We start from the raw sequence: 27,239 nt of genomic DNA, 5'->3' as shown, positions 1-27,239 counted from the left end.
GGGGCTGCTCGGGGCAGCTCCGGGGGCTGCCGCCCGCCTGACAACGCTGCCTCCTCCTCTGCCGCCTCGTTCCCTTCCTTTGGGCGGTTTGCTCGTTGCGTTTTAAACGCTGTGCAGGCGTCGGCGTGAATTTTCAGGTGCACGGAGCAGCTCGTGTCTCACCTGCTGCGGTGTTCTGTCCTCAGTAAATCCTGTCGTGTCTTGCTTTCCTCACCCTGGCTGCCTTCCCTTTGCTCTTCCCTGTTCCTCATGGCGGTGCGTGCTTAGTTTTGCCTTTTTCTGCTCCATTACTTGTCCAACTTGGGGCACGTGTTGCTGGTAGTTCTCTCTTGAGCTCCCAGTAACCTCATTTCCTTGTGCCGTGGTTTCACAACTTGCACAATACAGGATATTTGGTGGTAGATCTCCGTAACAGCCCTAAGACAGTCACACATCTCAGAGCAGGTAGTGAAACTGTGCTATCATCTTCTCATTTCACTCTGTTTAGTTCTGCTGTAGTCTACTGCCAGCTCACAGCTGCTGGTCCTCTGACAGACTCACTGTCAAACGCTTTTCTCCAGTTTGATCTGTGACCGTGACCTGATGATCCTGTTGTGTTGCGTGAAAGCCAGAAGTGAGGACTTGCTCTCAGTTCAGCTTGCTTTTGAGCTCTGTCAGCTCAGACAGGCTCTGCTGTGGGCCGATGAGTGTGAAAAGAAAGCTGGCATGTCAAGTAGTCAGGTTTGATATGTATGTAGCACGCCAGACGCGGGCTATTGTACCCCTGGGGGGTAACTGTCTTGTGAAGAACTCTGGCCTAGCAGTTATTTTTTTTTTAACCTTCACGGTGTTGCCAAACACTGTTTCAATTCCAACACGGTGATTTTGCCTCCTTTTTCACCCCAGTGATGTGTTCTTTACAGTCTGTCTTAAGCAGTTAGTGTTCCCGTTAAATAGCTGTTGCGCTTTGGCTTGGAGCGTTTGGCAGTGACTCTTGCCTACAGGCCAGATAACATTTTTGGGTTTGCAGGGAGAGGGCTGTGTGAGTGCAGGATGGTTCCAGAAAGCTCTTGCTGAGGGAAAGTGCCATGAGAAAGTCAACCACATCCATGGCAGCCTTTATGTGTCTCCCTGGGAGCTGTGCGAGGAGGGGAGGTAGCTCACGGAAAGCGCATTGTGCTGGGGATAACCTCCAAAGACGGGGGCTGCGTGAAGGATCGTACAGACGTCTGCTAACCGTGAGTCCAAAGAGCTGGCTGTCACACTTGACGAGGGGCAGGGGAACAGACAGCGCTGTCCTCATGGCACATCTGGGGAGTGGGAAATCGAGAGTTTTGGGCTTTTCTAAGCATTATGCAGGAAACTGTAGGAGCAGGGAGCTGTCTGCAGTCTGCTGGGTCCCCCTCCAGATCCTGGGGTCCCTCACCCCGGGCACTGCTGCCTCAGGTAAGGCTGAGAAGGGCCGGGGTGAAGCCCGCCAGAAGCAGCTGTGGGGTTTGCTTTGCTGCAGCGTGCAGCAGCAGCAGGTCGCTTGCCGGGGAAGCTGCCCTGCAGAAAGGAACGTTGCAGGATGAGGGAGGTTCTGTTTTACCGGGTGACAGCGACCAACCTAAGCCGAACTGGAGGGACCAGAATATTCAGTTGGGGAACACGGGTCTCTTCACTGGTAACACCTAAACATGAATTTTCAGGATGCTGCTTGAACCCAAGGAGAACACCACAAATTCTTGGTTTTCAGGCAGTTTGGTTCCCTGGCTTGAGGGACTGCGTGGTGATACCAGCCACTCTGCAGTGTGAGGGTGGTGGGGCTGGGCCCACAACTGTCCGTTCCTAAGGCTGAACAACCTTAGATGCAAAGCATCAAGTCTGTGTCTCCTGATTGAAACCCTTCTGCAGTCAACCGCCCCCTCTCTGGGTCTCCACAAACACAACCCTGCTGCCGAGCTGCAGGGAGACCCGCGGGCGCTGGGAAGCTGCCGAGCACCATGTGATGGTGCCGGAGCTGGCTCTACCCCGCCGTGAGCCTCCACAGAAGGGGCTGTGCACGAGCCGGGGTTGGTGCTGAGTGTTCTGCAGCTTCAGCCAACGTTCAGCAGTTCATCGCCTCGTGCCTGAGCGTGTGCCTGTCCCATGGGACCCTCCTTGCCCCCGCTAGCCATGACCATGGTTGTACCTGCAGCTCAGGTTGTCTCAAGCCAAGTCTGACTGTGCCAGGAGAAAGGTGTTTGAGAGAAAATCTCTCCTGGCTGTCAGAACTTTTCCCTCATGATTTTTAGGCACCTTGCCTTCCCTTCCCTGGCTGTACTGCAGCCAGGCTGGACGAGGCTTTGAGCAACTTGGTCTGGTGGAAGGTGTCTCTGCCCATGACAGGGGGCTTGGAACTGGATGATCTTTAAGGTCCCTGCCAACCCAAACCATCCTGTGATTCTATGATTCTACTCCTTTGCCGTGGGTGTGATGAGGCACATGCTGGCATGTCCGCTTGCACATGGTTTGGGTTGGGGGACACATCGGCTGCCTGGGGCAAGGGAGGAGCCAGGTGGTTGCTCACAGCAGTACGCATCACCCGTCTTGAAAACTCAGCATCTTCCGCAGGAGTCCAAGGCAGTGGCAGCCCAACTTACCCATTCACAGACTGCTTCATCTGGGCTTCCTTGCTGCTTTCCATGAGGTGTAAATGCTGCAGGAGGTGAGGTGGAGTGGGGCAGTGCCTGCTCCTGGGAGAGCCTCAGCTGTGGGAGCATGTTCTCCTGTGTGGGGTGAGTGTCCCGGCAGTAGCAGTCCCCACTGTCAGGGCCTGTCTTTCAGGTGAACCCTGCTCACCAGCCCTGCCTTTTTGTGCAATTCTTGGTTAACTGGATTTCCCTGGATTGTCTCTACGAGCGAAGTTTGTTAGGCTGCTCGATGGTCAGTGTTATGAGTAGTTTGGGAACTAAAGAGGGTGAGAAGCTCAGAATCCCTTTAAAACGAGCGATGGACTGTCCTGTCCCTGGAGATTTCCTTGGTCAGAGGAATAAATCTGTGTGTGCTAAGAGAGTGGTTGTTTTTTCTGCACTAGACTAAAGCTCTTCAGTCTTGGAGCCAGGAGGCAACGCAGAGATTGGCTGAGCCGTGGGATTTTCCAGCTGAATTTACATATCGCCCACTGCTCCGCATGCCTTTCTGTTTACATCACTTCAGAGCCATACACACATACACGCACGCAGATAGTGGAAGAGACATTTTGACCGCGGAAAAACCCTGCCCACAGCTCAGGAACTTGGTCATGGTGGCGTCTCGCCAGGTTTCGCTGCTCCGTGCCGGCTGGGACGGCCGAGGGTGAGTTTTCTCCAAGGTAAAGCATTGGCCCCGGGGTGCTGGATGTCGGGGCTGTGCCAGCAGTGTTCCCTGGGACGCTGCTGTGCTTCAGCAATCGCAGACAGGAGTGAGGGAGGGACTGTTTCATCCCAGTGTCTAGATCGTGGTGGAGAAGCAGGAGGTATCTGAAATCCAGTGCCGGTTGGGAAGCGGGTACCTGGCACCTGTCCAACGCGCTGGAGCTGTTTTGTGCAGATTTTGTGATCCTCCAGAGTGACCTTTGCAAGGATGTGTAACGCTTGGCTGTGCAGCAGCCCAGCAAGTGTTTTCTCAGGCTGTTTCTGGTGGTTTTAGAAGTGGGAAATCCTTTCGTACCCCAGAAATGGGATGTCCTTTAAGCAAAGTTGTGAGTGAAGAAGGTGAGTTAGTGAGAAGAGGCGCTATCTCCCTGCCTCCCCCTTGCATCCTCAGCCATCGCGGCCGCAGGACAGCTGCTAATGGAGTAATTTAATTCCCACTTTCCTAGCGTGGTGTTTGGTGGTTGTGGGACACCGAATGATGCTTCTCTCGGAAAGCTGTCAGTCGATTTGCCACAGTGGAGGTGTCCGCATGCACTGATTTCTTTGGGAATGAAGGATTCGGTGCTTGTTTATCAAAGGGCAGGACATCACTGGTTTGATCGTGTTTTGCCCAGCTCACGCCCTACCTGCAAAGCACCGCAGTTTTCTCCCTTGCTCAGCTGCTGGTTGTCGCTCCCTGGCAGCAGGCGTAGCAATCTGGTGCTGTGCTCAGTGGCAAAGTCCAAGGAAAGGGTACAAAAGAGCAGGTGACTGGCATTTACTGTTGGCTTTATTGTTTTTCTGTGAAGGAACTGACGCATTTCAGATGGAGATTTAAAATGGTCTGATTGCACCCAGGGGGCAAGTGAGAGCGTGTCATGAAGTCTCAAAGCTTTGGAGGATGTTGGGGGGTGGGCGAGGGGGAGCAGGGGGTGGAAGTGATAATTTTGTGCATTTTGAGTAACGATTATGCGCTCGGGTTTCTTATGGCTTTAACCTGGAAGAATTAGGAGTGCTTAAACCTTTCCCAAGGAGTGCAGCCCCTGGTAAGGCAAAGCCGTTTGAGAAGCTCTTGGTGACGACACAGCAATTGAGGAACGAAGCAGAGGAGCAACTTTGGTGGCCTTGTGTCTGGCAGGGTCACAGGAGGCGAGACAGGCATTCCTCTGGCTTCCCTGGGGGACACAGGGTGCAGCATCTGCTAAAAATCTAGTACATGTTGGTGTTTAACTCCTTTCCCAGGGCAGCTGGGAGCAGGCTTTTGGAACTTGGTTGAACTAGGGTGGCTGAGGATGGGTTCGTCTCTGTTACTCAGGGGCAAGTCTCTCAGTCCCAGCCTTGAAGTGCTCATGGTGCTGGGCAGGGTGGTGGCGAGAGGTGCGCAAAGGGGTCTGGGATCTGTTTGTACAGGGGTTTTCTGTGTGAGCTCATGCTACTCCAAAATGGATCAGCCACGATTGAAGCTCTCCAAGCAGACACTTGGCTTCCTCCTGCTGCTCAACATTTCGGTGGCCACTTTGCTGCTGTCCACTGGGCTGAGAATCCCAGCCAAGAGTCCACAGAGACCCCGGCATCTCTTGCCGGCGTTGTAGCTGCCAGGTCAGAGCTCAGCATTGCAGAGGCCAGCTTTATTTTTCTCTACACGCACTGCTTGACACTTATCCCCGTAAAAGCTCATCTGACACCTTTCTGTCTCTCAGCTTGGTGAGGTTCTTGAGTTCCTCGCCATCAGCGTCGTATTTGACTGCTCACAAGAGCTTAGTGTCACCTGCAGACTTGGCGGCTCGCTGCTCGCTCTCGATTCACCGTCTGCACCCATGCCCTTGAGAAAGCTCGTCCAGCGGCGTTTCTGGGAGGTTCTGGGGAGCCTTGCGTAGCCTCCTCTAACCCAAGGAGTGACCGATGAGCTCCACCCTCTGCTTCCCGTCGGTGACCCCGCTCAGAGATGTCGGTCTCACTGATCTGCTCGCACACCCGTACGGCCGTGTTTTACAAGTCAGACTGGATGCTGATCAACCTCATCAGCGTGTTCTCCAAGCCCTGTTAATCCAGCACTTATGAAGTGAGTGGTGTTTCCGCCCCAGACACTGACCAGGAGAGCCAGAGCGACTGTCCCGTGGCTGTCTCCATGGAGGAGCTGGCATTTGGGCTGCCACACTTCTCCTTTGTGCTTTGGTCTGAGACATTCCCTTGCAGGTTGCAACCTGACAGGAGGGTGCAGAGAGGGGGGGTCAGTCTCTTCTCCCAAGTGGCAGGTGGTAGGACGAGAGGAAACGGCCTCAAATTGTGCTAGGGGGGAATTCAGGTTGGATATGAGGAAGAACTTCGTCATGGAAAGGGCTGTCAGGGATTGGAACGGGCTGCCCAGGGAGGGGGGAAGTCACCATCCTGGGAGTGGTTTAAGAGGCGAGTTGATGTGGTGCTCAGGGACATGGTTTAGGGTGGACTTGGCAGTGCTGGGTTAATGACTGAACTCCATCTTAAAGGTCTTTCCCAACCAAACCAACTCTGTGGTTCTGGGTTGCTCTGGGCCGCTGGGAATCAGTTCACAGGTAGAAAGTGTGGGCCACGCCTTGGTACCGCAGAAGGACAAGGTGGGCAGAGCCTGTCCGAACGGGCCTGGATTTACTAGCCCTGTTACCTCCCCTAGAAGAGCCCTGGCTGTGTGAGAGCTCACGATGGAGCCGAGGAGGGGGCCCACAAGCCATACCCCTGCTCTCGGCTCCCCCCTGCCTTGTGGCCCCCCGCCTGCCTTGCCCCTTCCCCGTGAGCTGGGCTGTCGGAGCAGCGTTGTAGCTTTTGTAAGTGTTTCCCCAGTGATGTGCCAATACTCTCCAGGGTGTGTAACCCTTCCTGCTCGGGCTGCTGTGCTGTAAGAGGAACAGAAGCTTGTGTCTTACACCATAAACACCCAGACTGTGAAATAAGGAAATTCGTGGCACCCACGGCCTGTTCCCAGCTGGAGCAGGATAACCCCGTGCCTGCCTTTCTCACAAGGCCAACGGCACGCCTTGGCCGCGCTCTCCAGCCAACGCTCCTGCTGCGTGGGATTTTGCCAGCCCAGCAGTTTCCGCAGGGTGAATAACCTTAGAGACGGCTTCAATGGGCCAAAGGAGGAATAAGAGACCAGGAAAGCAGATGTAGGACGTGCTGCTGAGCTGGACGGGGTGGTGATTGCATAAGGCGGAGATGCGGGTTTCTCGTCAGAGACGCTGTGCAGCGCGGGGCATCGCAAAGCCTTGGCCTTGGGGTTGGCTGTAAGGACCTTTTGCTGAGTGTCAGAGTAGCCAGTGGGGTGTGTGTACGCTGTGAGGGCTGAGAGGAGGGTTAGACCCTTGATGTACCCATGCCGGTCATGCCAGACTCGTTTTGTGGGTAGAGGATTAGTCCGGCCTGTGGTCCCAGGGGTGATTCCCCTCCCTGCTCTGGGGTGCAGGGATGGGGTCGGCAGCAGCATAGAACGGCTCTGTTGCTGATCCTGTTGGCTTCTGCAGTGATCAGAAAGCACACTGCTTTCCCCAGCTGTCTGCAGCTACCGGTGCTCGGGTTTTTCCTTGACTGGAGTACTGAAGTCAGAATTTTAAGGCTTTTGTTGCTGAGTCTCAAAAGCCTGAGTTGATGCCTGTGGTGTGCAAATGCTGAAACCCTGAAACCTAGCCCTTCCTCGCATCTGGTTACTGTCAGCCGTCTGATTTAGCGAGTAGCAGGTCCCCACACCTTCCTTTTTCCAAGGCAGATTTTTTTCCCCTCTTTTTTTATTGTCAAAAAGCCTAAAGTTGTAAGCTCCAAGAGTTTGTGTCTTTTCAGAGCAAATGGGCCCTGTCCTCTCCCTGCACGTGTCCGGGTGCCTCTGCAGCCCATTCTGCTGCAAATCATAACCTGACCCTGGAGAGCCCTGGGCTGGGAAACTGGGAGAGTGTTTCCAGCACGAGTGCTGCTGACCTGCTGCTCCCCGGAGCTGTTGAAGATGCTCGGGGGATTTCTGGAGCCCCTTTGTATTTTGTCCCCTGTGAAGGATTTAGCAGCCCAGAGGATTCTGCAATTTTTAGTAAATCTTAGTTTTCCTTCTAGGTCACGGGGCACATGTGTTTAGTAACACAAAATCATAGAATCACAGAGTGGTTTGGGTTGGAAGGGATCTTACAGCCCACCCAACCCCCCCTCTGCCGTGGGCCGGGACACCTTCCACTAGCCCAGTTTGCTCCAAGCCTCATCCAGCCTGGTCTTGAATGCTTCCAGGGATGAGGCATCCTAAATATGGTGGTTGCGGAGATTTGGGCTGAAATCCGGTATTTCTGGTGTTCTGCAGCCCCTGGCTGGTGTTCCAGTCAACATTTTTTCCATTGCTCGCATTCCTCTGGTTTCTGCTGGGAGGAGACACACGCAGGCTCCCTGCTGCTGCTTGCAGGTAGGTTGCTCAGCCAGGCTGCGGAGCACAGGACTTGCTTATAAACCATGAGTGGAAAATCCTGGTATTCCAGCTCATGTTCCCTTCCTTGCTTCGGATTTATTCCAGATCTGTTGAAGTTGGAAGGCCTTTTGTCTCCGTTTCAGTGGGGCTTTGGGAGGGGGTGACAGCGGTGTGCTTCCTGCATGCCTCTCAGCAGTGAGCGGGTCTCCAGCCTGCTGGGTTACCCGTGAGCCGCCCCACAGGGACACCTCCGAGCTCGGGAACAGAGATTCCCGAGGCAGTTATTCCCAGGGACACGCTCATCCTTGGCTGACAGGCCACAGCTCAGTGATTGCAGTAGCTCAGGTACCTTGATGTCACTGTTTGCCGCACGTCTGATCCGACATGTAACGATAGTACTACACTGCTCAAACTGTTGTCCTCCTTGGATTTTCCTGTCTCTTGGTGCTCTGCAGTGCTTTCCCATCGCTTCTCTGAGCCTCCAACTGTTACATTTGGAGGCAAGACATACCCTGAAAATGAGAAGGGGATGAAACCTTTGCCTGAGTCTCCAAACAGCCCACAGCCCTCCACAAGGATGGGCTTCCTCTCTTTCCATCTGGGAGTGAGAACCCAGGAGGAATATTTGATATGCCAGGTTCCCTTGAAGCTCTCGGACTGGTGAGGTCAGACCAGGTGCTCTTCCCTTGGGAGTAGTGCAGGATAGAGCGTGTTTGGATGGGTGCTGCCGAGGTTCTCCAAAGAAGGAGTCATGGATTCATAGCCCTGCAAAGCAAATCCCTCTATTTCCACCCTGACGTGGCAGGAGGGGGGTGCTGAATCCCTTCTCCAGAGGAGACTGGTGAGCTCTGCTGGATCCTCACACAGAGGGAACCCGTGTAGCGGGGAACTGTAGAGATAATGCATGTTATCAGACGGGAGATAGCGCAACCTTGAGACATGGAGTCGCAGGGAAGGTGGCAGTTTGTGTCGTCGCTGGTGGGGTACTTGCTTTACATTGTTCATCAGTGCTGCGTCAGCTGGAGCCCTGGCTGAGGTGGGGACCTTTTTGTGCTAGGCACTGCACAAATACCCCAAGATTCTGTCATTTTGGGGCTGGGCTGTGCAGAAGAGGTGAGCTGAAGGGACTTGTGCAGGGAGGAAGCAGAGTGCTGCAGTGGCTTGCCCGAGGTTGCACAAGAGTGAGAGGCTGGGGGGGGTGGGGGTGGCGTTCAGATCTCACGGGGCAGCGGCCAGTGTGTTATCCAAAAGCCCTGGCCTCCCTCTTCCCCAGTGCCCACCCTCCCTGTGCCTTCTGCTGTCTGCTCAAAGGAACCGCTGAAAGGAATAAAAGGATCCTGACGGCCGGTGCCAAACTCCTCGCTGGCTGGAGCCCGGCTGTAAGCTCGGCAGGTCTCCATGATGCAGCAGCACAACGCTGCCTCGTTCCTGCTCTTCTTGAGACAGCTCCAGCAACTCTGCTTAGCGTCTCCTGAGGGATCTGGCATTGGCAAACAGCCAGGACAGTGCTTTCAAACACATGGAAAACATTATCCAGATCCGTGCTTTTAAGAAGGGTTTGGGGTTTCTGCTTGATTGCCTTTTCGCTGCCGTTTTGTGGGTTTTTTTGTTTTAGACCATAGCTTTTTCCAAGGGTTTAGGCCTGATTCCTTGGCCTGTGCTGCTGCTGTAACCTGGCTGCTGTCCGGCAGAGAGCTGCAGTGAGCGACGAGAAGTGCTGTGTCAGGCACAGCTGGGCTGTCGGGTGAAGGCAGAGGCCTGGCCCACGGCAGCCAGAGCGTAGTACCCGCAGAGATTCGAACGCGAGCACGGGATGCGGCCGGCCGAGTGTGCAGGCAGCCTTGCTCTGGGCCTCACAGGGGAGGTGTGTGTGCCCTTGGGCTGGGACTAAGGAGGCCCTGAGCAAGTCCCAGGTCACGGCTACATTGCATGGTCATGTCTCTTTGAGCCTCAGTTTCCCTTTTTGTAAAGTGGGGGAATCCCCGTGGTCTCCTTTATAAAGAGCTTGGAGATCTAGGACTTGTTACCTTCGGATAAGAGAAAACCAGTTGCTAGAACCACCCCAAGATGCTTCACCTCCCCAAAAACTGGAAGTGTGAACGGTGGGAGTGCAAAAGCCTGTCCGGAGCAGTCAGGACCCAGGAGCTCTGCACTGGCTGGGCGCAGCATCCGCGGGGTGTTTCTCCTCAGGAGCCCTTTGCTGGCGCTTGGCTCTTGTCCTGTACAAAGGGATTTTGGTTGCCTTAGTAAACCATTTTTGGCCTGTCTGCCCTCGCTGCAGATGTCTGTCTGCTCTGTCTGTTTAGCCCTTGGACTCTGCTGCTGGCAGTGAGAGTACCAAGACTTAACTATACCTTGGACAGAAAGGAGTCTCTTAATTGAACCCTTCCTGAGCAGCTTATTCCTGGAGTGCTGCATCCCTGTCTCCTTGGGTAGGCTGAAACACCCTGCGGGTGCAGGGATGAAGGTTTTTGCTGAACCCTCGTCTTCTCTGATGGGAACTTCTGCTTAAGCCAGAAGCATCTCTGTCTGATGGCTGTGAGGATGGGCAGCTCCTTCCTGTGGGTACCCTGGCTCCGAAGGGGGCTCTTGGAGAGCATCTGGTGAGATCTGCTGGGACGACAGCATCATTTGTGCCCTGAAGTCAGCACTGGGATTCAACAGAAGTTAAAGAAAACCAACTCCATGTGTTTCTGCACATTATCATTGTGTAATGCTTGACTTTTCAAACTTGAACGTAGTAAAAAACCTGTGTAAGCAGCGGAGGAGGAGACATGACCCCCTCTGCTGACTTCTGGGGGGAGAGGGGTTCTCTTCCTGGGTGATCATCCAGACTTTGCTGGTCATTTCTGAGCAGAAGCTGGGAGTGAGATCCAGAATCACAAACATGTTGCTTGAAGTAAGGTTTCTTTCATGGTTTTCTTGACCTTGTAGCTCAGACTGTGCTGGAAAGAACTCCTTTAATGCAAATGTAACTAAATCAAACGTGGGATTTTTGATTTCTGCTAAGATCCAGCCCTGGCTTTTGTGTTCAGCAGTACAGCCCAGGGTTTTTGAATTAAATAGCAAAACTCCCACTGAGCTCATCGGAAGAACAGGATGAGGCCTGTGCTAATCGCACTTGAATGGGAGGCAGCCTTAAGTTCTGGGGGTGCAGGGAAGTTTAGGCTTCGGTGTCCTTGGCTGGGAGTGCCAGAAGGCTCAGCACAGCCAGGAAAGGAGCTCCCACGGAGGGATCCCTTTCTGCCACCCCAGCTGCCAAGGCTGTGGGGCTGCCAAGCTTCCAGAGCTTCCTTCATCTGGGGTGGGTGGTCCTGGAGGGAGAAAGGCAGTCGCAGCCCGGGTGACTGAATGGGATGTTTCTGTCGCGTGCTGGGAAGCCGGCCTGAGCAGCAAAGCCACGAGTGAGCAAGCTCCCTGGGCTCTGCAGTCCAGGCCAGCTTGGCTGTTAATGGGATGAGGGTTGTACTGATACAGCTTTACATCCAGAAGCCTTTTCTGCCCTCCACGCGGTTCCCCAGCGCGGTGAAAGATCAGGTTTGTGTCTGTGGCCTCTGCTGAAATCCCTCTGCCAGCCATGGCACGAGCTCTGTGCTCGCCCTTGCTGTGGCAGGGGCTCCCTTTTGGGACCCTCCTTACTAATGGCTGCTCTGGGCAAGGGGTTTTGGGAAGCAGCAGGTAACCTGCTTTGTGAACCGTGCTCAAACTGGGGATGGGGAGAGGACCAGAGGCAGAGCCTGCTCTCCTCTGCTGGGACTGTCAGGCACAACTGGCGCTACTCATTTTTGTAAGACTGATGTGGGTCGTGGCCAGTGGAATGCCTCCTGTCTCAGTCTCCTGAGAAGTCTCACTTGCTGTTAAAACAGTTGTGTACTTGTAAAAGCAGCTAATTATGGGTATTTCAGTATTTGGGTGATTGAGGAATCATTTTTAAAGACACCATATCTTTAGAAAACACTGAACACTCATCCAGGAATGATTTGAAGGAGCCTGACTTTGACCTTGCCGCTTGCTTTGGAAAATCCAGGTTTATGTGAGCTTAGGTAAATACTTGGACTTGGTGCTACAGGAGGTTGTTCTCTGAGCCCAGGGAGATGTGTACAATGAGCCTAACTCTGTCTTCTTCCACAGAGCAGACTTCCCATGACTAACAAATGCTGGCCTAGATTATGAGCTCAAACAAGAACGCTCGCTACAATCGTTTCTCCAGTGGCACGACAAACATCGCTGCTTCTGAAAATACTAACGGGGTAAGGCTGGGCGGTGTTGGCAGGGAGGGGGGCAGGGCTGCTTCTCACGTTCTCATCCTTTCTTTTGGGAAAGTCAAGATGGCTTTGGCAAATATGGTACCTTCTTCCTTCTTAAAACCCCCCCTGTTAATGGATAAAGGTGGGAATATACGAGTATGGGTTTGCAGCAGTTCAGGAGAGGCAGGAAGCCTTCGGGCTGTGCTGCGGCGATACACGCTGACCCTCATTTTGTCAATGTTTCAGACAAGAATGGAAACAACTTTTGGGCCAGCCTACTCCGCTGTGACCACCATCACAAAGGGTGAGTGTGTTTCATGCATAGAGCTTCCCCCAAAGCGCTGAGCGTGATTCCTACCAGGGTGATGGTGTTTTACAGACCGCAGAGCTGTTGGGAGAATCGCCGTGTTGGTTACGAACAGGTGTCAGGGTGCTGGGTTTAGTAGTGTGCAGCCCAAGTGTTATTTAATCATGGCATCTGATCACCAGGCAGGAGGGAAATGGGCACGCAGAGAAATTTTTTCCCATTAGGCAGACTTAACAGTACCACTGGGAAGCCTGTGCTTAAAAGAGGATAATACAACAGGTTTGATACAGAGCTCAGTCCCAAATCTTATTTCTCTCTGTGACTTCTCACGCGATCATTATCAGTGCTGAGAATTCCCGTCCCCACTCCCTGCCCGACTCTGGGTCACTCTGGATGCTTCGGTAAAACCCCCATGGCCATTTTTAGCTCTGGCAGGAGGGAGTGCGAGTGTACCTTAAAATCCTTGTGCTTTGTTCCCAAAGCCCAGCAGGGAGGAGTCTGAGCCCTGGCACGTGGTATGAATGTTGGAAGAGTTCTGGTTTCGTTTGGGAATGAAAATATCCTTACTTTAGCAAAGATAAACTGTGGCACTTGACACTGGTTTAGATAAGGAAAGGCACATCTCCCCGGAGGAAATGTCTGGATTACATTTGTGCAGGACTCAGGACTCTGGATGGGTTTGGACTCCTGAATATTTACATTCACAATTTTATTTGAGTTGGTAATATGATGTTTATACAAATATCTCCAGTTGAATTTTGTGTGCTTCCCTTCTGCTGCAAGAATAACCAGACCTCCCTTGATCGAAGCAATTTTTGGTGGTGACTGAAATATGTGGGAGTATAAGGTTTCCTTTCAATAGTATTTTTAACCTATGGACCTGGTAGAATATTCTCTGGGCTCTTCTCTGGGTAAGCTACCTTCAGAGGGCTGCGTGCGTTCCAGCAAGCTGGCAGAGATCAGGTTGTTCCGCCTGCACTGATATGTCCGGGTCAGGCACTGGAATTGCAGAATCCCTAATCTTTTCCTTTTTCAAGGAACATTTAGAGCTACAGCGACTGCCGTTTAGCTCAGAAATGTTACCGAGGGGCCTAAATGCTTGCCTTTTCTTCTTCTCTTTAAAGCTGACGGGACCAATACTTTTAAGCAGCATCGTCGGACGCCATCCTCCTCCAGCACACTCACCTATTCCCCCCGCGATGAGGACGATGGCATGGTAGGTCTTGGCTGGCTTAGCTGGTTATATGTCAAATGAGCGATGGCTGCTGCTCCTCTGCACTTCCCTGCCTCCCCCACCGTTCCTTGTGTCGAAGGCAGATGTCTGCGCCAGCGGCAGGACCAGCCTCGGCGTTTCCCGGCTGCTCCCGGGATTGGGGCAGTGGGGAAGCAGAGGCTGCATTGACCCAAGGCATTAGGCTGACCTGGCTGGTGCTCGTTTTCAGGCTGCTTCAACATGGTATGCGGTTACAAAGCCCCGGAGCTATGAATCCCCCAGGCCTGCTCGTGAGGCTGTACCTGCCTCCTGACCTGAGCAGCACGCTCTGGGTCTCTGGAGAAAGCAGAGCTGGTGTCGGGGTGTCTGGGACAGTGGCTGAGGCCAGGCAGTCTCCATCGCGGTGTGTTGGACACCCAGCAGTGCAGCTTGCCTTGCAGTGAGGACCAGAAAAGCCATTCCTCTTTCCACCTCCAGATGGGGCTTCTGACCACAAGGAGCACGTTGGAAACCTGCGGAGCGGGTTGTCGGACACCGAGGAGTATGCTCTGCTTCAGGAGGTTACATCATCAGGGTCTTCTCACACAAACCATTCCCATGTCTCGCAGTATCCGCAGAAAAGCGCTGCCTGGTTTCGTACCCAGCTTTCTGGGTTTTCTTTTTTTTTCATCACACTCCCTTCTGAGTAACTTCTTTCGGGGGAATTTAGTGATCCGACAGGCCTCAGCTGCTTAAAGAGAAATTAAATCAGCTAAATCAGTCAAACCAAGAACAGCAACAGCAAAGCAAACCTCAGCGAATGGGCAGAGCGCTGTGAGGCCTCGCTCTCCTATCCCTAGTGCTCCATCTGCATCTTATAACCACAGGCTCTTATTTAGATGAAGCACCTGAGTAGTAGACTCTCTGCACTAAGTCGTTGTAGGCTGCCAGGTTATGAGATCCATCTTCCAAGGCAGGGATAAATGGATCACGGCTGCTGCTCTGCGCTGGTAGAGACTGGGGTCAGCGACAGTGTGGAGCTACAACACTTCTTCAAATGAATTTGACACCAGATTGCAAAGAGCTTTATTGTCAGCATCCTACAAAGTTCCTTCTGTCGCTCAGAGATCCTGCTGCGCTTTATGCGAGCGTGTGTTTGTTTTTTCAGAAAGTCCTTTGAACGTGTGCCTCATGTCCTTGGCAAACACAACTCTCCATCGCATCACCGACCCCGTGCTGCTGGGCTGCTGTTCCAGGAAGCCCTTGGCTGTCAGCACGGGTCCTGTGGGCAGAGTGCTGTGCTCGCTGCACCCTTTTCCTGTGCTGTGCCGTTCTCGTGGAGCGTAGATGAGGGTTTTTCTGGAGGGGAGAATGTTACATTTAGCGATGTCTGGTTAGGGTGATTCCTTTGAAATCCACAGTGTGACGAAGTGATGCGTTCAACCACGAATAGGAGAGATCTCTCCTATGATGTAGCCTCAGTCCTCTTGGACAGTCTCATCCCCCCTTCCCTCGGGGGCTAAATATTCTTAAATGAGAATCGCAGGAGGGTTAAGGAGCGGTACAGGAAGCAGCCTGCAGCACAAGGTGCTAACACACCAGCAGCGCCGCAGCCCTGCTCTGCCTCCTGCTCCAGACAAACGCTCACTGACCCTTTTAGGATGCTTCCATTGCTTTGTCAAGAAATAATCTGGGATTTCCCTTCCTCATTGCTAAGTTTTCCCTTCTCCAGAAGCTGCCAAGGACCTGTCAGCCATCAGAGAGGCAGCTGGAGAGGAGTCAGAGACCTCCTGTGACCTCCACCACCCCTTCTTCTTTCTTTTTAAAGCTTCTGTTAATGAAACCAGAAGCAGAGCAGCGTGTTCTATGCGCAGGGCAGGGATTATTGAGCGACTGCTGTCATCTTTCCTGAAAGCAGTGCCACGGGTTCCCAGCCTCGCCGTGCCTACAGGGAGCAGGAGCGAGGACGGCACTGGAGCCATCATGTGGAGGCTGCTTTTGTAGCTGACGTCATGGGAAGTCCCCCTGAAGATTACAGCTGGATATTGGAGATAATGGATGTAGAGCTGACTGCTCTCTGGTGTCTCGGTGTTTACAGGGAGCTTCACCCCCGAACCAGAGGCCAGACTGAGTTACCTGCCAGCCACAAGCTATCCATCTTCCGTCAAAAGACGTGTGAGCACGCCGTCCTTGGGCTGGTTGAAGTTGGGCTTGATGTTTAGTGCAGAAATAGCCCTGGTACATCTGTGGTGAGGTGGGACCCTGCTCCCACCTCCCATATCCCCCAATCTGTGATCGTCCCAAATTCAGGCCTGGCCGAAGCAGAGCCATTGTGTCACCTTGTCCCTGTGGCATGGCCTGGCACTCCTCGGGTTTGGTGCCTACGGGTGCCCCCCAGCCTGGACAGGTGCCCATAGGGTGGAAGTCGTGTGATCCTCGTGCTCTGTCATTGTTTGCAGCGCAGGAGTGCCCAGCAGTCAGGGCCCTCGCGCTGGCCGCTCTGCGCACCACCAGTGCTGCAAAGCTCAGCCTAAATAGCCAGGGTAGGAGTGGGAAGCAGTGCAGCGACTAACCCTGTAGAGCTGAGGTCTCTCACGTCTTACCCTTGTTTCCTTGGCAAAATCAAAGGCTTCAGGTACTAGAGGGGCAGCAAACACCAGCACATGCCTCTGCCATTCAGCGTTGCCATTCAGCCCGAGTGGAGTGAGATTTCTCAGCACATCACCTTCCCTCCTGCGTGTTTTACACCAGCATTAGCCCAGCCAGGATGCAGGGAGCTGAGACTATGGTGCTGCACAAGGCTAGCAAGGCTGTGTCTCGCCCCCCTGCCTCCTGGAAGTGCTCTTGGGCTGCAGCCCCCCTCCTTTCCATTGGTGATCCGCACAGGATGTTGCTCTTGATAAAACTGCCTCCTGCAGAGTCTGCCCTTGCTGCCCTGGTCTCGGTGTCACCTCCAGAATGGAAACTATGCACAGTCATTCCTGTTGTTTTAATAACTTCTGCTACTAGTAGAGGAAAATAATAACATTAATGGATCTGCATTTAACCATGCCTGCTCAAGGTTTACATATTTAGCCAATAAATATGCCTTCCTTAAGAAAAAGAGCTTTATGCTTCATGTTCTAAGCAGATGCAGCGTTTCTGAGCTCCTAGAATCCCACTGTCATAAAATTCAAGAAGCAGCGTGGTGTGAAGACCCAGCAGGATCCTGTTCTGCTCCTCTTCTGCAGCCCAGCAAGGGCTGCACCCTGCCTGCTCAAGGTTTACATATTTAGCCAATAAATATGCCTTCCTTAAGAAAAAGAGCTTTATGCTTCATGTTCTAAGCAGATGCAGCGTTTCTGAGCTCCTAGAATCCCACTGTCATAAAATTCAAGAAGCAGCGTGGTGTGAAGACCCAGCAGGATCCTGTTCTGCTCCTCTTCTGCAGCCCAGCAAGGGCTGCACCCAGGCCGCACTATAGTCTGTCTCTGGGGGAGACAGCAGGCTCTGAAGCCCATCTTACAACTTTGCTGAATTTCCTGACTGCCCCACTGGCCTCTCCCATCACTTTTGCCCGCCCCTGTGTCACAGGCTTTTGCCCAGGGCAAGCACACAACACGCAGCTCGGGAACGCATGTCGAACGTCAGGAAAACCCGTTTTGCTCACAGGGTAGCGTGGGACAGGAACGTGGGGCAGCAGGGTCTCATCTGTATGGCTCAACCTCTTCCAGTGGGCAGCAGGGCCAGCCATCTCCAGAGCTCCTTCCAGCCAGCACTTCCAGGATTTGTGCCTGATGTAGGCGACGGTCGAGCCACGCATAGGTGTGGTACATGCAGGTGGCCTGGCCTTGGTCACCTCTTGATGCTGAGTGTCTGGAGCTTATGCTTCGTCCTGCCATTCCTTCGTCAGCCCATCCATTGTGCTCCTTCAAGACTCTTACCGCTTCCCTGCACCCTTCCCCGTCTGCCAGCAGAATCTCCCCTGGAGTAACGCAGCAGGGGCTGCTCTAGCCCCCCACATCCAATCACCCCATGGTCTGAAGAGTCTCCAGTTTCACTTTGACACCAAATTGCATCTTGGCTACGCGCTGCTGGTTGATATTCCCCCCCTTTAGCGATTCACCGCTGCTTAATATTCCAGTGGCAGCATTCCCTCAAAGCCAATCCCAAGGCTGCCGTAACCAGTGGGATTTTTCTTGATTGGTGCACGCGACGTCCACTTCGCTCTCCCCGCCCGAGCAGGAAGCGACAAAGCCAGCCTGTTACTGAATTGAATAGAAGGAAGTCTCCACACTTACGCAGAGAAATTTGGCAGAAGTGAGATAGGGAGTGAAACAACAAGTGCTGCTGCAGGAGTTGCAGACGCTGCCCAAGTCGGGCTGTCTCTGGGGGAGGCTTACAAAGCTCTGCTTGAAGGATTAATTCCTCCAAACCCTTGCTTTGCGGCTGTGCGCAGTGAGTATGCCAACGAACGCACCTTTGAGGGACGTTGTGTGCTTGGAATGGAGGTGTCAGCTCGGATTAGGGTGTGCAATGTGAGCGCTGCCTGTCCCGTCTCCGAGCAGCGTGCAGTGTTCCTGGCTGCCAGGGAGGGTGCGCAGCAGCGAGAGGGGCTGCTGCTGGGGGTCGCGCGTGGCAGAGCGGATGAACAAATGGGGTGGCTGAGTTTGGTGGAGGGAAGGGACTGAATTTGAAGTCTCTGTGCCTGGGGTTTTGGAGCAGGGGGGAATTACTTGGAATAATAAGAACTGGTTTTTGTCTCTTGGAAGCCTCCGATCAGCACCCCGCGCCGCTCCGACTCTGCTATCTCCGTCCGTTCCTTGCACTCCGAGTCCAACATGTCCTTGCGCTCGACGTTCTCGCTCCATGAGGAAGAGGAGGAGCCAGTAGGTATTTCGGATTGTCTGAAGGAGCAGTATTAGGAAGTTCAGTGTCAAAAGAGTAACTTAGTGCACTATGTGAGTACGTAGAGCTGTCATGGGCAGATCTTTCCTGATGGCTGGCAGCTAAAAGCCAGGCTGTCAGGATTCCTGGTTCTAATTTTGTTTCCACCACTGACTTCTGTCAAGTCACTGTGTTTCCTTGTGTACCGTTTTCCTCACTGGAAAGAGGGTACAGTGCTGAAGCTTTTTGGCTTCTCAGAAAAACTGTAGGTCTTTGCAAAGTCACGTGTGATTCCTTGGCTCTGCTGCAGAGCAGAAGAGGGTCACAGGTCTTTAGGCTGGTGTTCTAGCCCCAGGCAGCAAGACTAATGCAATTCCCTGCTGATTCCAAGCCCCAGCCTGCAGATGGGGCTGTGGCACCCCACTGACTTGATTGTAAGCCCCAGGAGGGTGCAAGGAATTGTCCACATGTGACTCCTGTTGGGGGAGGACATCTTTAAGATGAGATTAGATTGTGACCCAACAACTAACCCCAGACTGGATGCATAAAAGGTCAGGCGGCGTTTTCCCACGGATCTGGGATAGAAGTGTGTGTTTTATATTTAGGAACCCAGGGGGTTGTGTTTGCAGTTCTGGGAGCAGCACAGGATGAAAAGCTAGGCCGAACTGCAGGGATTGATTTGACAGGCTCTGAAATGTGAAGCCCTGCTTTGGCGGGGAGCAGAGCTGTGCTGCTTCAGGAGGACATGCTCCAAGCCCGCTCTCCAGCAGTCTCAGTTGGTAAACAAAACTGGAGAGATGGGCCCATTGTGGCAGAAACAATGTTGTTTCTGCTTCGTAAGGGAATGAAAGAGCCCTTCCTTCAGGATGTTTCAAAAACACAAAAGGGCACGCTGTTTTAAAATCGCTTTTAAACTTCAGGCTTAGTATGGGGGTCGTTTTTGACAACACACTGTTCAGTCCAACCAGGCAGAAAATATCAGATGATGCAGCTCGTGCAGTTCTGAGTCACTCTGGCAAAGAAGTTGGTCCATGCAGTTTGCTGTCAGGTCTTAATCCTGCCACATGCTGATGGCCCCCAGTTTGTGATGAGCTGAGGGTCTCCAGCCATTCCCAACTTCATTCTTCCCCTACCTCTTCCGTGCTGGAGGTCAGCAGATCCGGACAAAAGTGTATTTTGAGATAATGAAACCCATAGCGTGCCCTGTGCCCCAGGCTCCCCAAGGCCCGCCACTGAAGAGCTGTTTTGTTCCTTCTGCAGAGCTGGAGGCTCTTGCGTTTGGACTGATCCTTGTGCTCTCTCTGCCCCTTTCCCTCCTCCTCTTCAGGAGCCACTGGTATTTGCCGAACAGCCGTCCGTGAAGCTGTGCTGCCAACTCTGCTGTAGTGTGTTTAAGGATCCAGTCATCACGACCTGTGGGGTAAGGCTCTTCCAAACCATGAGTGCGGGCTCTGCAGATGTGCTGTGTGAGCTGTAGCCAAGCCTTGCCTGTCCCCAGTGCTTGTCCCCAGTGCTTGTCCCCAGTGCCTGTCCCCACTGCTTGTCCCCAGTGCCTGCCAGCCTGAGTGACCAAAGTCGGGCAGCCCCTGCCCAGGGAAGCTGGGCCAGCATGGGAGCAGAGGTGCTGATGGATGTGTGTGGGATTTCCCCACGAGGCAGCTCTGAACCAGTCTGGGGGGGTGTGTGGGACGCTGCAGTTAGCCAGAGAAGCTTGGGCCTTGCTTAAAATTGGGCAGCTTTTCCCAGAAGAGCTGTGCTGTCAGCCTGCCTGTCCTGGCCACGTTCAGTGTCCTTGGTGTGGCTTCAGTGAGGTCTGAAACTCCTTGTTCCCTGTCCTGAAGGGCTCTGCAGAGTGCTGCTGCCTCTGGGCACCCCAGGAATGGCTGCTCTTCAGTACTGAAGAAAGCGTTTCCTACAAAACAAGGATGGCTTGAAGCTTCATTTAGTTAACGCTTGCAAAGGGATTTGAGATCCCCTAATGAAAGGCAAAGAGTTATGAATATTCTTCTGTATTCCATTTTACTGGGTTTTAATAGAAACTGTGTTATTGCTGCTTCTGTGCTACATGTGAAGAAAAATGGCTTTGTGATGAGCTCTCTGATGCTGCTGACGTGCTTCTGATCGCTAGGCTGGAGCTGTAGTGCCAAAAGCAGAGAGGAGGGTTGTCATTGCACTGAGGGTGCTATCCCCAGAGGGGTTGGAAGTTGGTGCAGTTCCGCTGCACCGTTTCAGCAAGCAGCTCTTTGTGGAGACACTGAGATGTACTGGTTAATACAGAAAAACAAGTCTGCTGCAGGAAGCAGCCTGGCTTTATTTGCAGTCCTGGCTTGGCAGCGCTGGAGAGAGCACCATGCAGCTGTGCAGGGCAGGAAAAACCCGTGCGAGCAGGGCGGCAGATAACTGCTCCCAGGAGTGACTTGCAGTCTCTCCAGCGCTGCTGCCAGGTGCTGGCCCAGTGGCAGGGGAATGTGGCTGAGGAGGCTCCCAGGAGCCCACGGGGCAAGTTCAGGACCAGTGAGATGCTGCAGCCTTTGTCCCTTTCTTTACATTCATTAGCATGTTAGATTCATGTGCTACTTCAGCAAGTTAAATAGTTACTGTACATTCATAGAACCACAGACTGATTTGGGTGGGAAGGGAGCTTAAAGCCCCCCCAGTCCCACCCCCTGCCATGGACAGGGACACCTTCCACCAGACCAGGTTGCTCCAAGCCACATCCAGCCTGGCCTTGGACACTCCCAGGGATGGGGCATCCACAGCTTCTCTGGGCAACCTGTCCCAGTGCTCCCACCCTCTCCAGGAAGAATTCCTTCCTGGTGTCCCATCTCCATCTCCCTCTTTCCATTTAAACCCATTACCCCTGGTCCTGTCGCTCCCTGCCCTTGGAAAAAGTCCCCCCAGCTTTCTTGTAGCCCCCCCAGGCACTGGAAGGGGCTATACATTTCTGCTCTAGGAATAAAGAGCTATTTAATGTGTCAAAAATCACAGTGTGTTTAATGGGCTTCAAACCAGGTGTCCCATCACCTGGCAGCAGGACGGCTTCAGCTACGTTAGGAGAGCTACGGAGGGATATATGTGATGGGCCAAGGACAAGGAGAGGCCAGGCTGGTGCTCTTCCCCCTGAGACTTCTCAAGGGAATGACATGGATATTAGGAAAAACTTCACAGAAAGGGCTGTCCGGGCTTGGAATGGGCAGCCCAGGGAGGGGGTGGAGTCACCATCCTGTGCGAGATTTAAGAGACGAGTTGATGTGGTGCTCAGGATCATGGTTTAGGGTGGACTTGGCAGTACTGGGTTGTCTGTTGGACTTGATGATCTTCAAGGTCTTTTCCAACCAAAACAATTCTATGATTCTTGGCCTGATTCTGGACAAGACAGAACCCTGAGAGCTTCAAACCATGTGCTTAATAATCCTCCGGCACAGGACTCGTGTTGCACTCGGCTGCCTGAGCAAGCAGCTGGTTTTTGCCCTGTGGTGCAGACTGCAGAGCGCACTGAGCTATAAAGCAGGCAGAACAGCTGCTGAGGGCCCTGTGCCACAGGCTTTGCTGTCTCCCACCTTTCCCACCCTTACCCGCAGGGAGTAATTTGTCCGGTATTGTTTACGCTGACACCACTGTTCCTCTTTGTCTCCACAGCACACGTTTTGTAGAAGATGTGCCTTAACATCTGGTGAGTACAGAACTGTTCTGGTGTGATGCAGCCAAAACGCTGTTGTTTTCTGGTTTGTTTGCTTTCACTTAAGAAGAAGCTGGCAGAAAGATGTCTGAAGGGCTTAAAACAAGCTGTTGGTGACGGGCTGCCGCCGCAGCAGCGAGGGGCTGGGGCACGGGTGGCTGTGCAGCTTGGAGCTGTGATGGGACGCACTGTAGCATGGGCACTGGAGGGCTAGGGCCAGCTCCTGGGCACAGGATGTTCTCAAATCCTGGAATATGCAATGGATAATCCCAGGATAATACATGTCTCGCCCAGAGCTGACCCATTGATTTCAGGCAGAAAGCTTTCTGTGCCTGCCTAAGGAACAGGGGCGCCGTGTTTGGCAGAGACCCATCAAACCCCTCCTCCCCCATCCCGTCAGTGCCAGCTCTCTGCCCGCTGCAACTCAAGAGAGCTGCCGCAGCTCACCCAGCTCTTCCAGAGAGCTGGTGGAACCCGAGTGTCTGGCTGCTGGCCTGGCCTAAGCAGCTCCCGTTTGGTTTGGACTCTGTGCTAAAACAAAAGACACGAGCCCGTGCCCCTCTTGGAAAGCCTCAGCACAAAACCAAGCCATTCATATTACCAGAACATCCCTGAGCCCTGAGGAAGCTCCCTGGAGAGTCCACCAAAGCTGCTGCTCTTTCTGCCTTAGGATGTTTGTCTTCCACATGTGAGGGGTCCCTGTGCACGCTAACCCTCTGTCACCATGTGCTGTGTCTATCGCACATGACAAATTTGTAGCAAAAGGCTTTGCAGTTGCAGTCCTGAGTTGCTCCGTTCTGCTCCTGCCCTCAAAGCTCGTGTCTGTGCTGCACTGCAGCATCCCTGGCCTGCAGTGCCTCGTGGCAGCGGTGGAGCCGAGCATCAGGCCTGGGGGGGTGGTGTTAGCTGCTGATTAGTGGTCACTGCCTGTGAATACTTCAGCAAGCGCGAGGTAGTCTGCATCCTTTTTTCCTTGGCAGCTGGCTCAAATTATCTTGGATTAACATGAACTGTGACTCTTCACCAAGCCCCAAGACAAACCAGAGAGAGCGGCTGTAGACCTTGTGTGAATATCTGTGGCTCGTTCCATGGGAGTTGGCCATCCTTGTCCAGAGAAGGCAGAAAAAATACAATCTCCTGCAGCGTTTCAGCCCTTTCTGACCCTCTTTCTCTCTCTTTTGCTTCCCTGGCAGAGAAGTGCCCCGTGGACAATGCCAAACTGACCGTAGTGGTTAACAACATCGCCGTGGCTGAGCAGATCGGGGAGCTCTTCATCCACTGCAAGTACGGGTGCCGGCCTGCAGCCAGCAGCAAGCCCGCTGCCTTCGAGGTGGACCCCCGTGGATGTCCGTTTACAATTAAACTGAGTGCCAGGAAGTAAGTGCCTTCTTGCCAGTGTGCAGCCTCTCCAGGGAGAGGGCTCCACCACCAGCAGTCTGCTCTCCTGTTGGAGCAGCCCCGCGGCCGTGCTCTGGGTGCAGGGGGACATGCGGAGCTGTGGGCATGGGCAAGGTGATGTGAAGAGACAGTTCTTTCCAACGTGTCTCCATTTTAGGGTGGTGGCAGGTGGGAAAGGATGCTGTTCTCTGCTCCCAGCTCACCTGAGTGTCTCGGCACTGGGACAGGGGATACGATGTGAAAACAGCCACCTCACATCTGGGGTGAAAACATGGTCAAGCAGAGACCTTGGGATTCTTGTTGAAAGAGGAGTTATCTTAGTTGTATCCTAGGAATCTGAAATCTATCTCCCTCCCCATCCTAAATGCATACACTGCCTTCCCTGTCAGCTGGCCATTGCCTGTTGGGGATAGCTGCCTGAAGGCTCAGTCGAGCAGCTGCAGAAGGAGATGTTCCCTGCAGAAATGTGACCTGTTACTGCTTTCAACTTACTGGCTAAATGAGGATTTAAAGCTGTAGTTGCTTGGAGTGGGAGGCTTTCCATCACCTAACAGTCTCACAGTGCTGGTTTGCTCCTTTTCTGATGATCTGTGTTGTTTTGCTTATTGCTGATTGTCCCTCCTTGTGCGTCTCTCCGTGGGCAGGGATCATGAGAGCAGCTGTGATTACCGGCCGGTTCGCTGCCCCAATAACCCCAGCTGCCCGCCTCTGCTGAAGATGAACCTGGAGGCACATCTGAAAGAGTGCGAGCACATAAAATGTCCCCACTCCAAATACGGGTAAGGAGCTGATGCTTTTTAGTGGGAAGGATGCACTGAGCTCATTTCTGAGCTGCTTTTTGGCTCCTGCAGCCTTGGGATAGCCCCACAGGCTCTGAGCAACTCTTCCCAGTGCTGTGCGCTGGCCTGAGACCAAGATCAGGCTGGCAGGGCTTGCGGAAGGCAGCCCCCGAGCCTCTCGGGCAGGTCACACTGCCCAGCTGTAAGCCGAGGAGGAGGCTGGGGTGTGTAGGCAGGAGAACACGCTGGAGGAGAGTCAGAGCCGTGGATGTGGCTAGATCCATGCAGGATGAGTACAGGAAAGGCATTGGGGCACCAGCTTTCAAACCAGTTCTTCTCCCAGGGCAAGGGCAGCGCCAGTCAGCCTTGGGGGTTGGTTGTGACATGCGCAGAGGGCGGCCGGGCCGGGGGTTCCATGCAGGATGCACGGCTGGGGTTACTGTGGCAGAAGAGATGATTTGGCAGGAGCAGGGCAAGGCGAGTCCTGACTGAGCAGCCCTGACTCCCTGCCGTGCTGCAGGCCCAAGTCAGCATCTGCCGAGGTTTTTCCAGTGGTTTTAACGGCTCTTAGACTGAGCTCCTGGTGAGCACACAAACTGACACCACGTTCTTGCCCAAAGGCTGCTTTTCCTTGCACCTACCTGAACAGACAGTTCAGTTTTCTGGCCAACATCCTGGCCGGAGGACAGGGAGCTGCTTGGCCTCTCTGTTACCCAACAGTTGCTGGCACCCAGCAGGATTGTGGATGGCAGTGCCACTGCTCCTGGAAGGAGGAGCAGCACAGCTGGGGACCCACACTGGCCTCAGACCCTCCCTCAGGTCTTCAGACCCCTCTCTGAGGAGCCAGCTGAGCAAGGAGGTCTCGCTGGCCCCGCTCTGGCCAACCTCTGCCTTCCCCTTGTAGGTGCACGTTCATAGGAAATCAAGACACTTATGAGACCCACTTGGAGACGTGCAAGTTCGAGGGGCTGAAGGAGTTCCTGCAGCAGACAGACGATCGCTTCCATGAGATGCAGGTGGCAATGGCCCAGAAGGACCAGGAAATTGCCTTCTTGCGCTCCATGCTGGGCAAGCTGTCAGAGAAAATCGACCAGCTGGAGAAGAACCTGGAGCTGAAGTTTGGTGAGTGAGCAGACGAGCTCTGGGGTCAGAGCTGTAGGGACAGGGCAGCTCTTTGTCAGGATGGTGTGTTACAGGATTCGCTCCCTGTTTAAAACTGGTGCCGAGCAGGTTTCAGGAGATTCAGATATTCCTTGCAGAGGAACAAATAGGGGTTGCATCGACTCCTGCTGCCCGGACATCATGGGACCTAATCCTGCAGTCACCAGTCACACGGCCAGTCCTAGAAATGGCTGCGGGCAGCTACCACCTTTCTCCCTTGACCTTTTCCATGGGCACAGGCCCCATAAAAATCAGCCAGTCAAATACCCAGCAATGCAGCCACGCTGGAGCAAGGTTCTTGGACACCTTTGCTGTGCCCAGCCCTGTCGTCCCTCCGAAATTTGCCGGGTCTTCAAAATCCAAGTTCAATTTGCATTCGAGCAGCAGACGCCCTCCTGCTTTGCCCAGCTCCTAGCAGCAGTGCTCTCCCTCCTCGTTCAGAGGCAGGGGGGCGGCGGGTGTCCTCTGCCTGTCCTGGACGCCTGCAGTGACCACGGCCTGTCCATCTCTTGCAGACGTGCTGGACGAGAACCAGAGCAAGCTGAGCGAGGACCTGATGGAGTTCCGCAGGGACGCCTCCATGCTGAACGTGAGGAGGGGGCCGGGCCCTGGGGCTAAAGAGGGGGCTACATGCCATTAGCTGCTGTCTCTGCTGCTAGTTGGCTTGTCCTGCAGCAGGGGAGTGGGGTCTTTTGGGTTCCCCCCTGCTTGCTGGTTCGGTTTGCTTTCACTGCAGCTGGTGTCTGGGTGAAGATTTCCTCTAGGCCGAGTTAAAGGCAGCTCAGTGAGCACATTCTGGTCGTTGGGCCTGCACTGCCGTTGTAACTGTTCCTGCTGTCTTTTCTCAGCCTGTTTGCTGCTCCTAAAATGTGTTACTAGAGAAAAGGAGGTCTTCAGAAAGGAGAGAGCCCACTGCTCCAAAGCCTGGGCACTCCCGTGCCTTTTATGCTGGCCAGGGACACTGTGGCCCTCTCCCTGCCTGCAGGAAGATAAGCAGATCCCTGGGAGTGAGAGCTGTCTCATGATTTTGAGTGTTATTCAAGCACTGACGTTAGGTAGACATTCCTCCCTAGTCCAGACAGGCTGCATCCCACTGGATGTACTGATCAGGAGGAGCTCGTCCTCGTTTCCCTAAGCGTACTAATGAGATGGTCCCCATGGGTGCTGTAGGGACAAGGTCATGGAGGAGACTCCAAAGAGACCTTCCAATTCTTCTCCAGCAAGGTGGGCTTCAAGAGCCCAACTGAGCAAGCAGTCCCCACGCCGATTTGACCATCTTTAGCAGCCTGGTGAATGGCAGAGCAAGGGCTGTGTATTCTGAAAGGTATTTCTGTGCCTGCCTGAGGAGCTCAGTGCCGGTCCGGGATGCTGGCGGCGCCCCGCAGCTGCTGGAGGGAGGAGAGGAGGGTGGATGTGTGCAGTCCTAGAGCAGGAGACATCAGAGTAAGCCAGCTGCTGAGGGAGAGCTTTCACCGGGGGTCGAGTCCTGCCCAAAGGCAAGAGTGGTTTTGGCAGTGGAGTGGGGACAGCCCTAAAGGGCAGACTGGTCCTGACGGCTCGCGGCTCATGCAGCTTGTTCTCTTTTTCAGGATGAACTCTCCCACATCAATGCTCGGCTCAACATGGGCATCCTTGGATGTGAGTATGCAGGTGGTTTTCGCCCTCTCAGGCTGGGTTTGGGTTGCCCAGCGGGCTCGCAGGCACGGCCACGGGTGTCTCCAGGCACAGCAGTGGTTTGTTCACAGCCTCACCTGCTGCTGCTGGAAGAAAATACTGGTGGTAGAGTTTGGCAGAAGCACTGGCTCAAGGACAGCTCACGGTGCCATGGGGTTTGGGGCTGCTGGGGAAGGTGTCAAGCAGACTC

General features: G+C 53.8%; 1 protein-coding gene across 1 annotated transcript; it reads left to right on the top strand.

Moving 5' to 3' along the window:
• Positions 1-11,877: 11,877 nt before the first annotated feature.
• Positions 11,878-27,013, top strand: TRAF7 (TNF receptor-associated factor 7, E3 ubiquitin protein ligase; the record flags this gene model as incomplete). Its single annotated transcript, XM_010149370.1, has 11 exons — positions 11,878-11,996; positions 12,240-12,297; positions 13,425-13,516; positions 18,244-18,360; positions 19,686-19,778; positions 21,998-22,031; positions 23,231-23,414; positions 24,080-24,214; positions 25,119-25,336; positions 25,891-25,964; positions 26,965-27,013. Coding segments are annotated over exons 1-11 (1,135 nt in total), but the record flags the coding sequence as incomplete, so codon positions are not given.
• Between the last annotated feature and the right edge of the window lie 226 nt (positions 27,014-27,239).

Source organism: Eurypyga helias, unplaced genomic scaffold, assembly GCF_000690775.1.
Source record: "Eurypyga helias isolate BGI_N326 unplaced genomic scaffold, ASM69077v1 scaffold19173, whole genome shotgun sequence".
Lineage (NCBI taxonomy): Eukaryota > Metazoa > Chordata > Aves > Eurypygiformes > Eurypygidae > Eurypyga > Eurypyga helias.
Note: the sequence above shows the minus strand (reverse complement) of the source record. Positions and strands in the feature narration are given on the sequence as shown.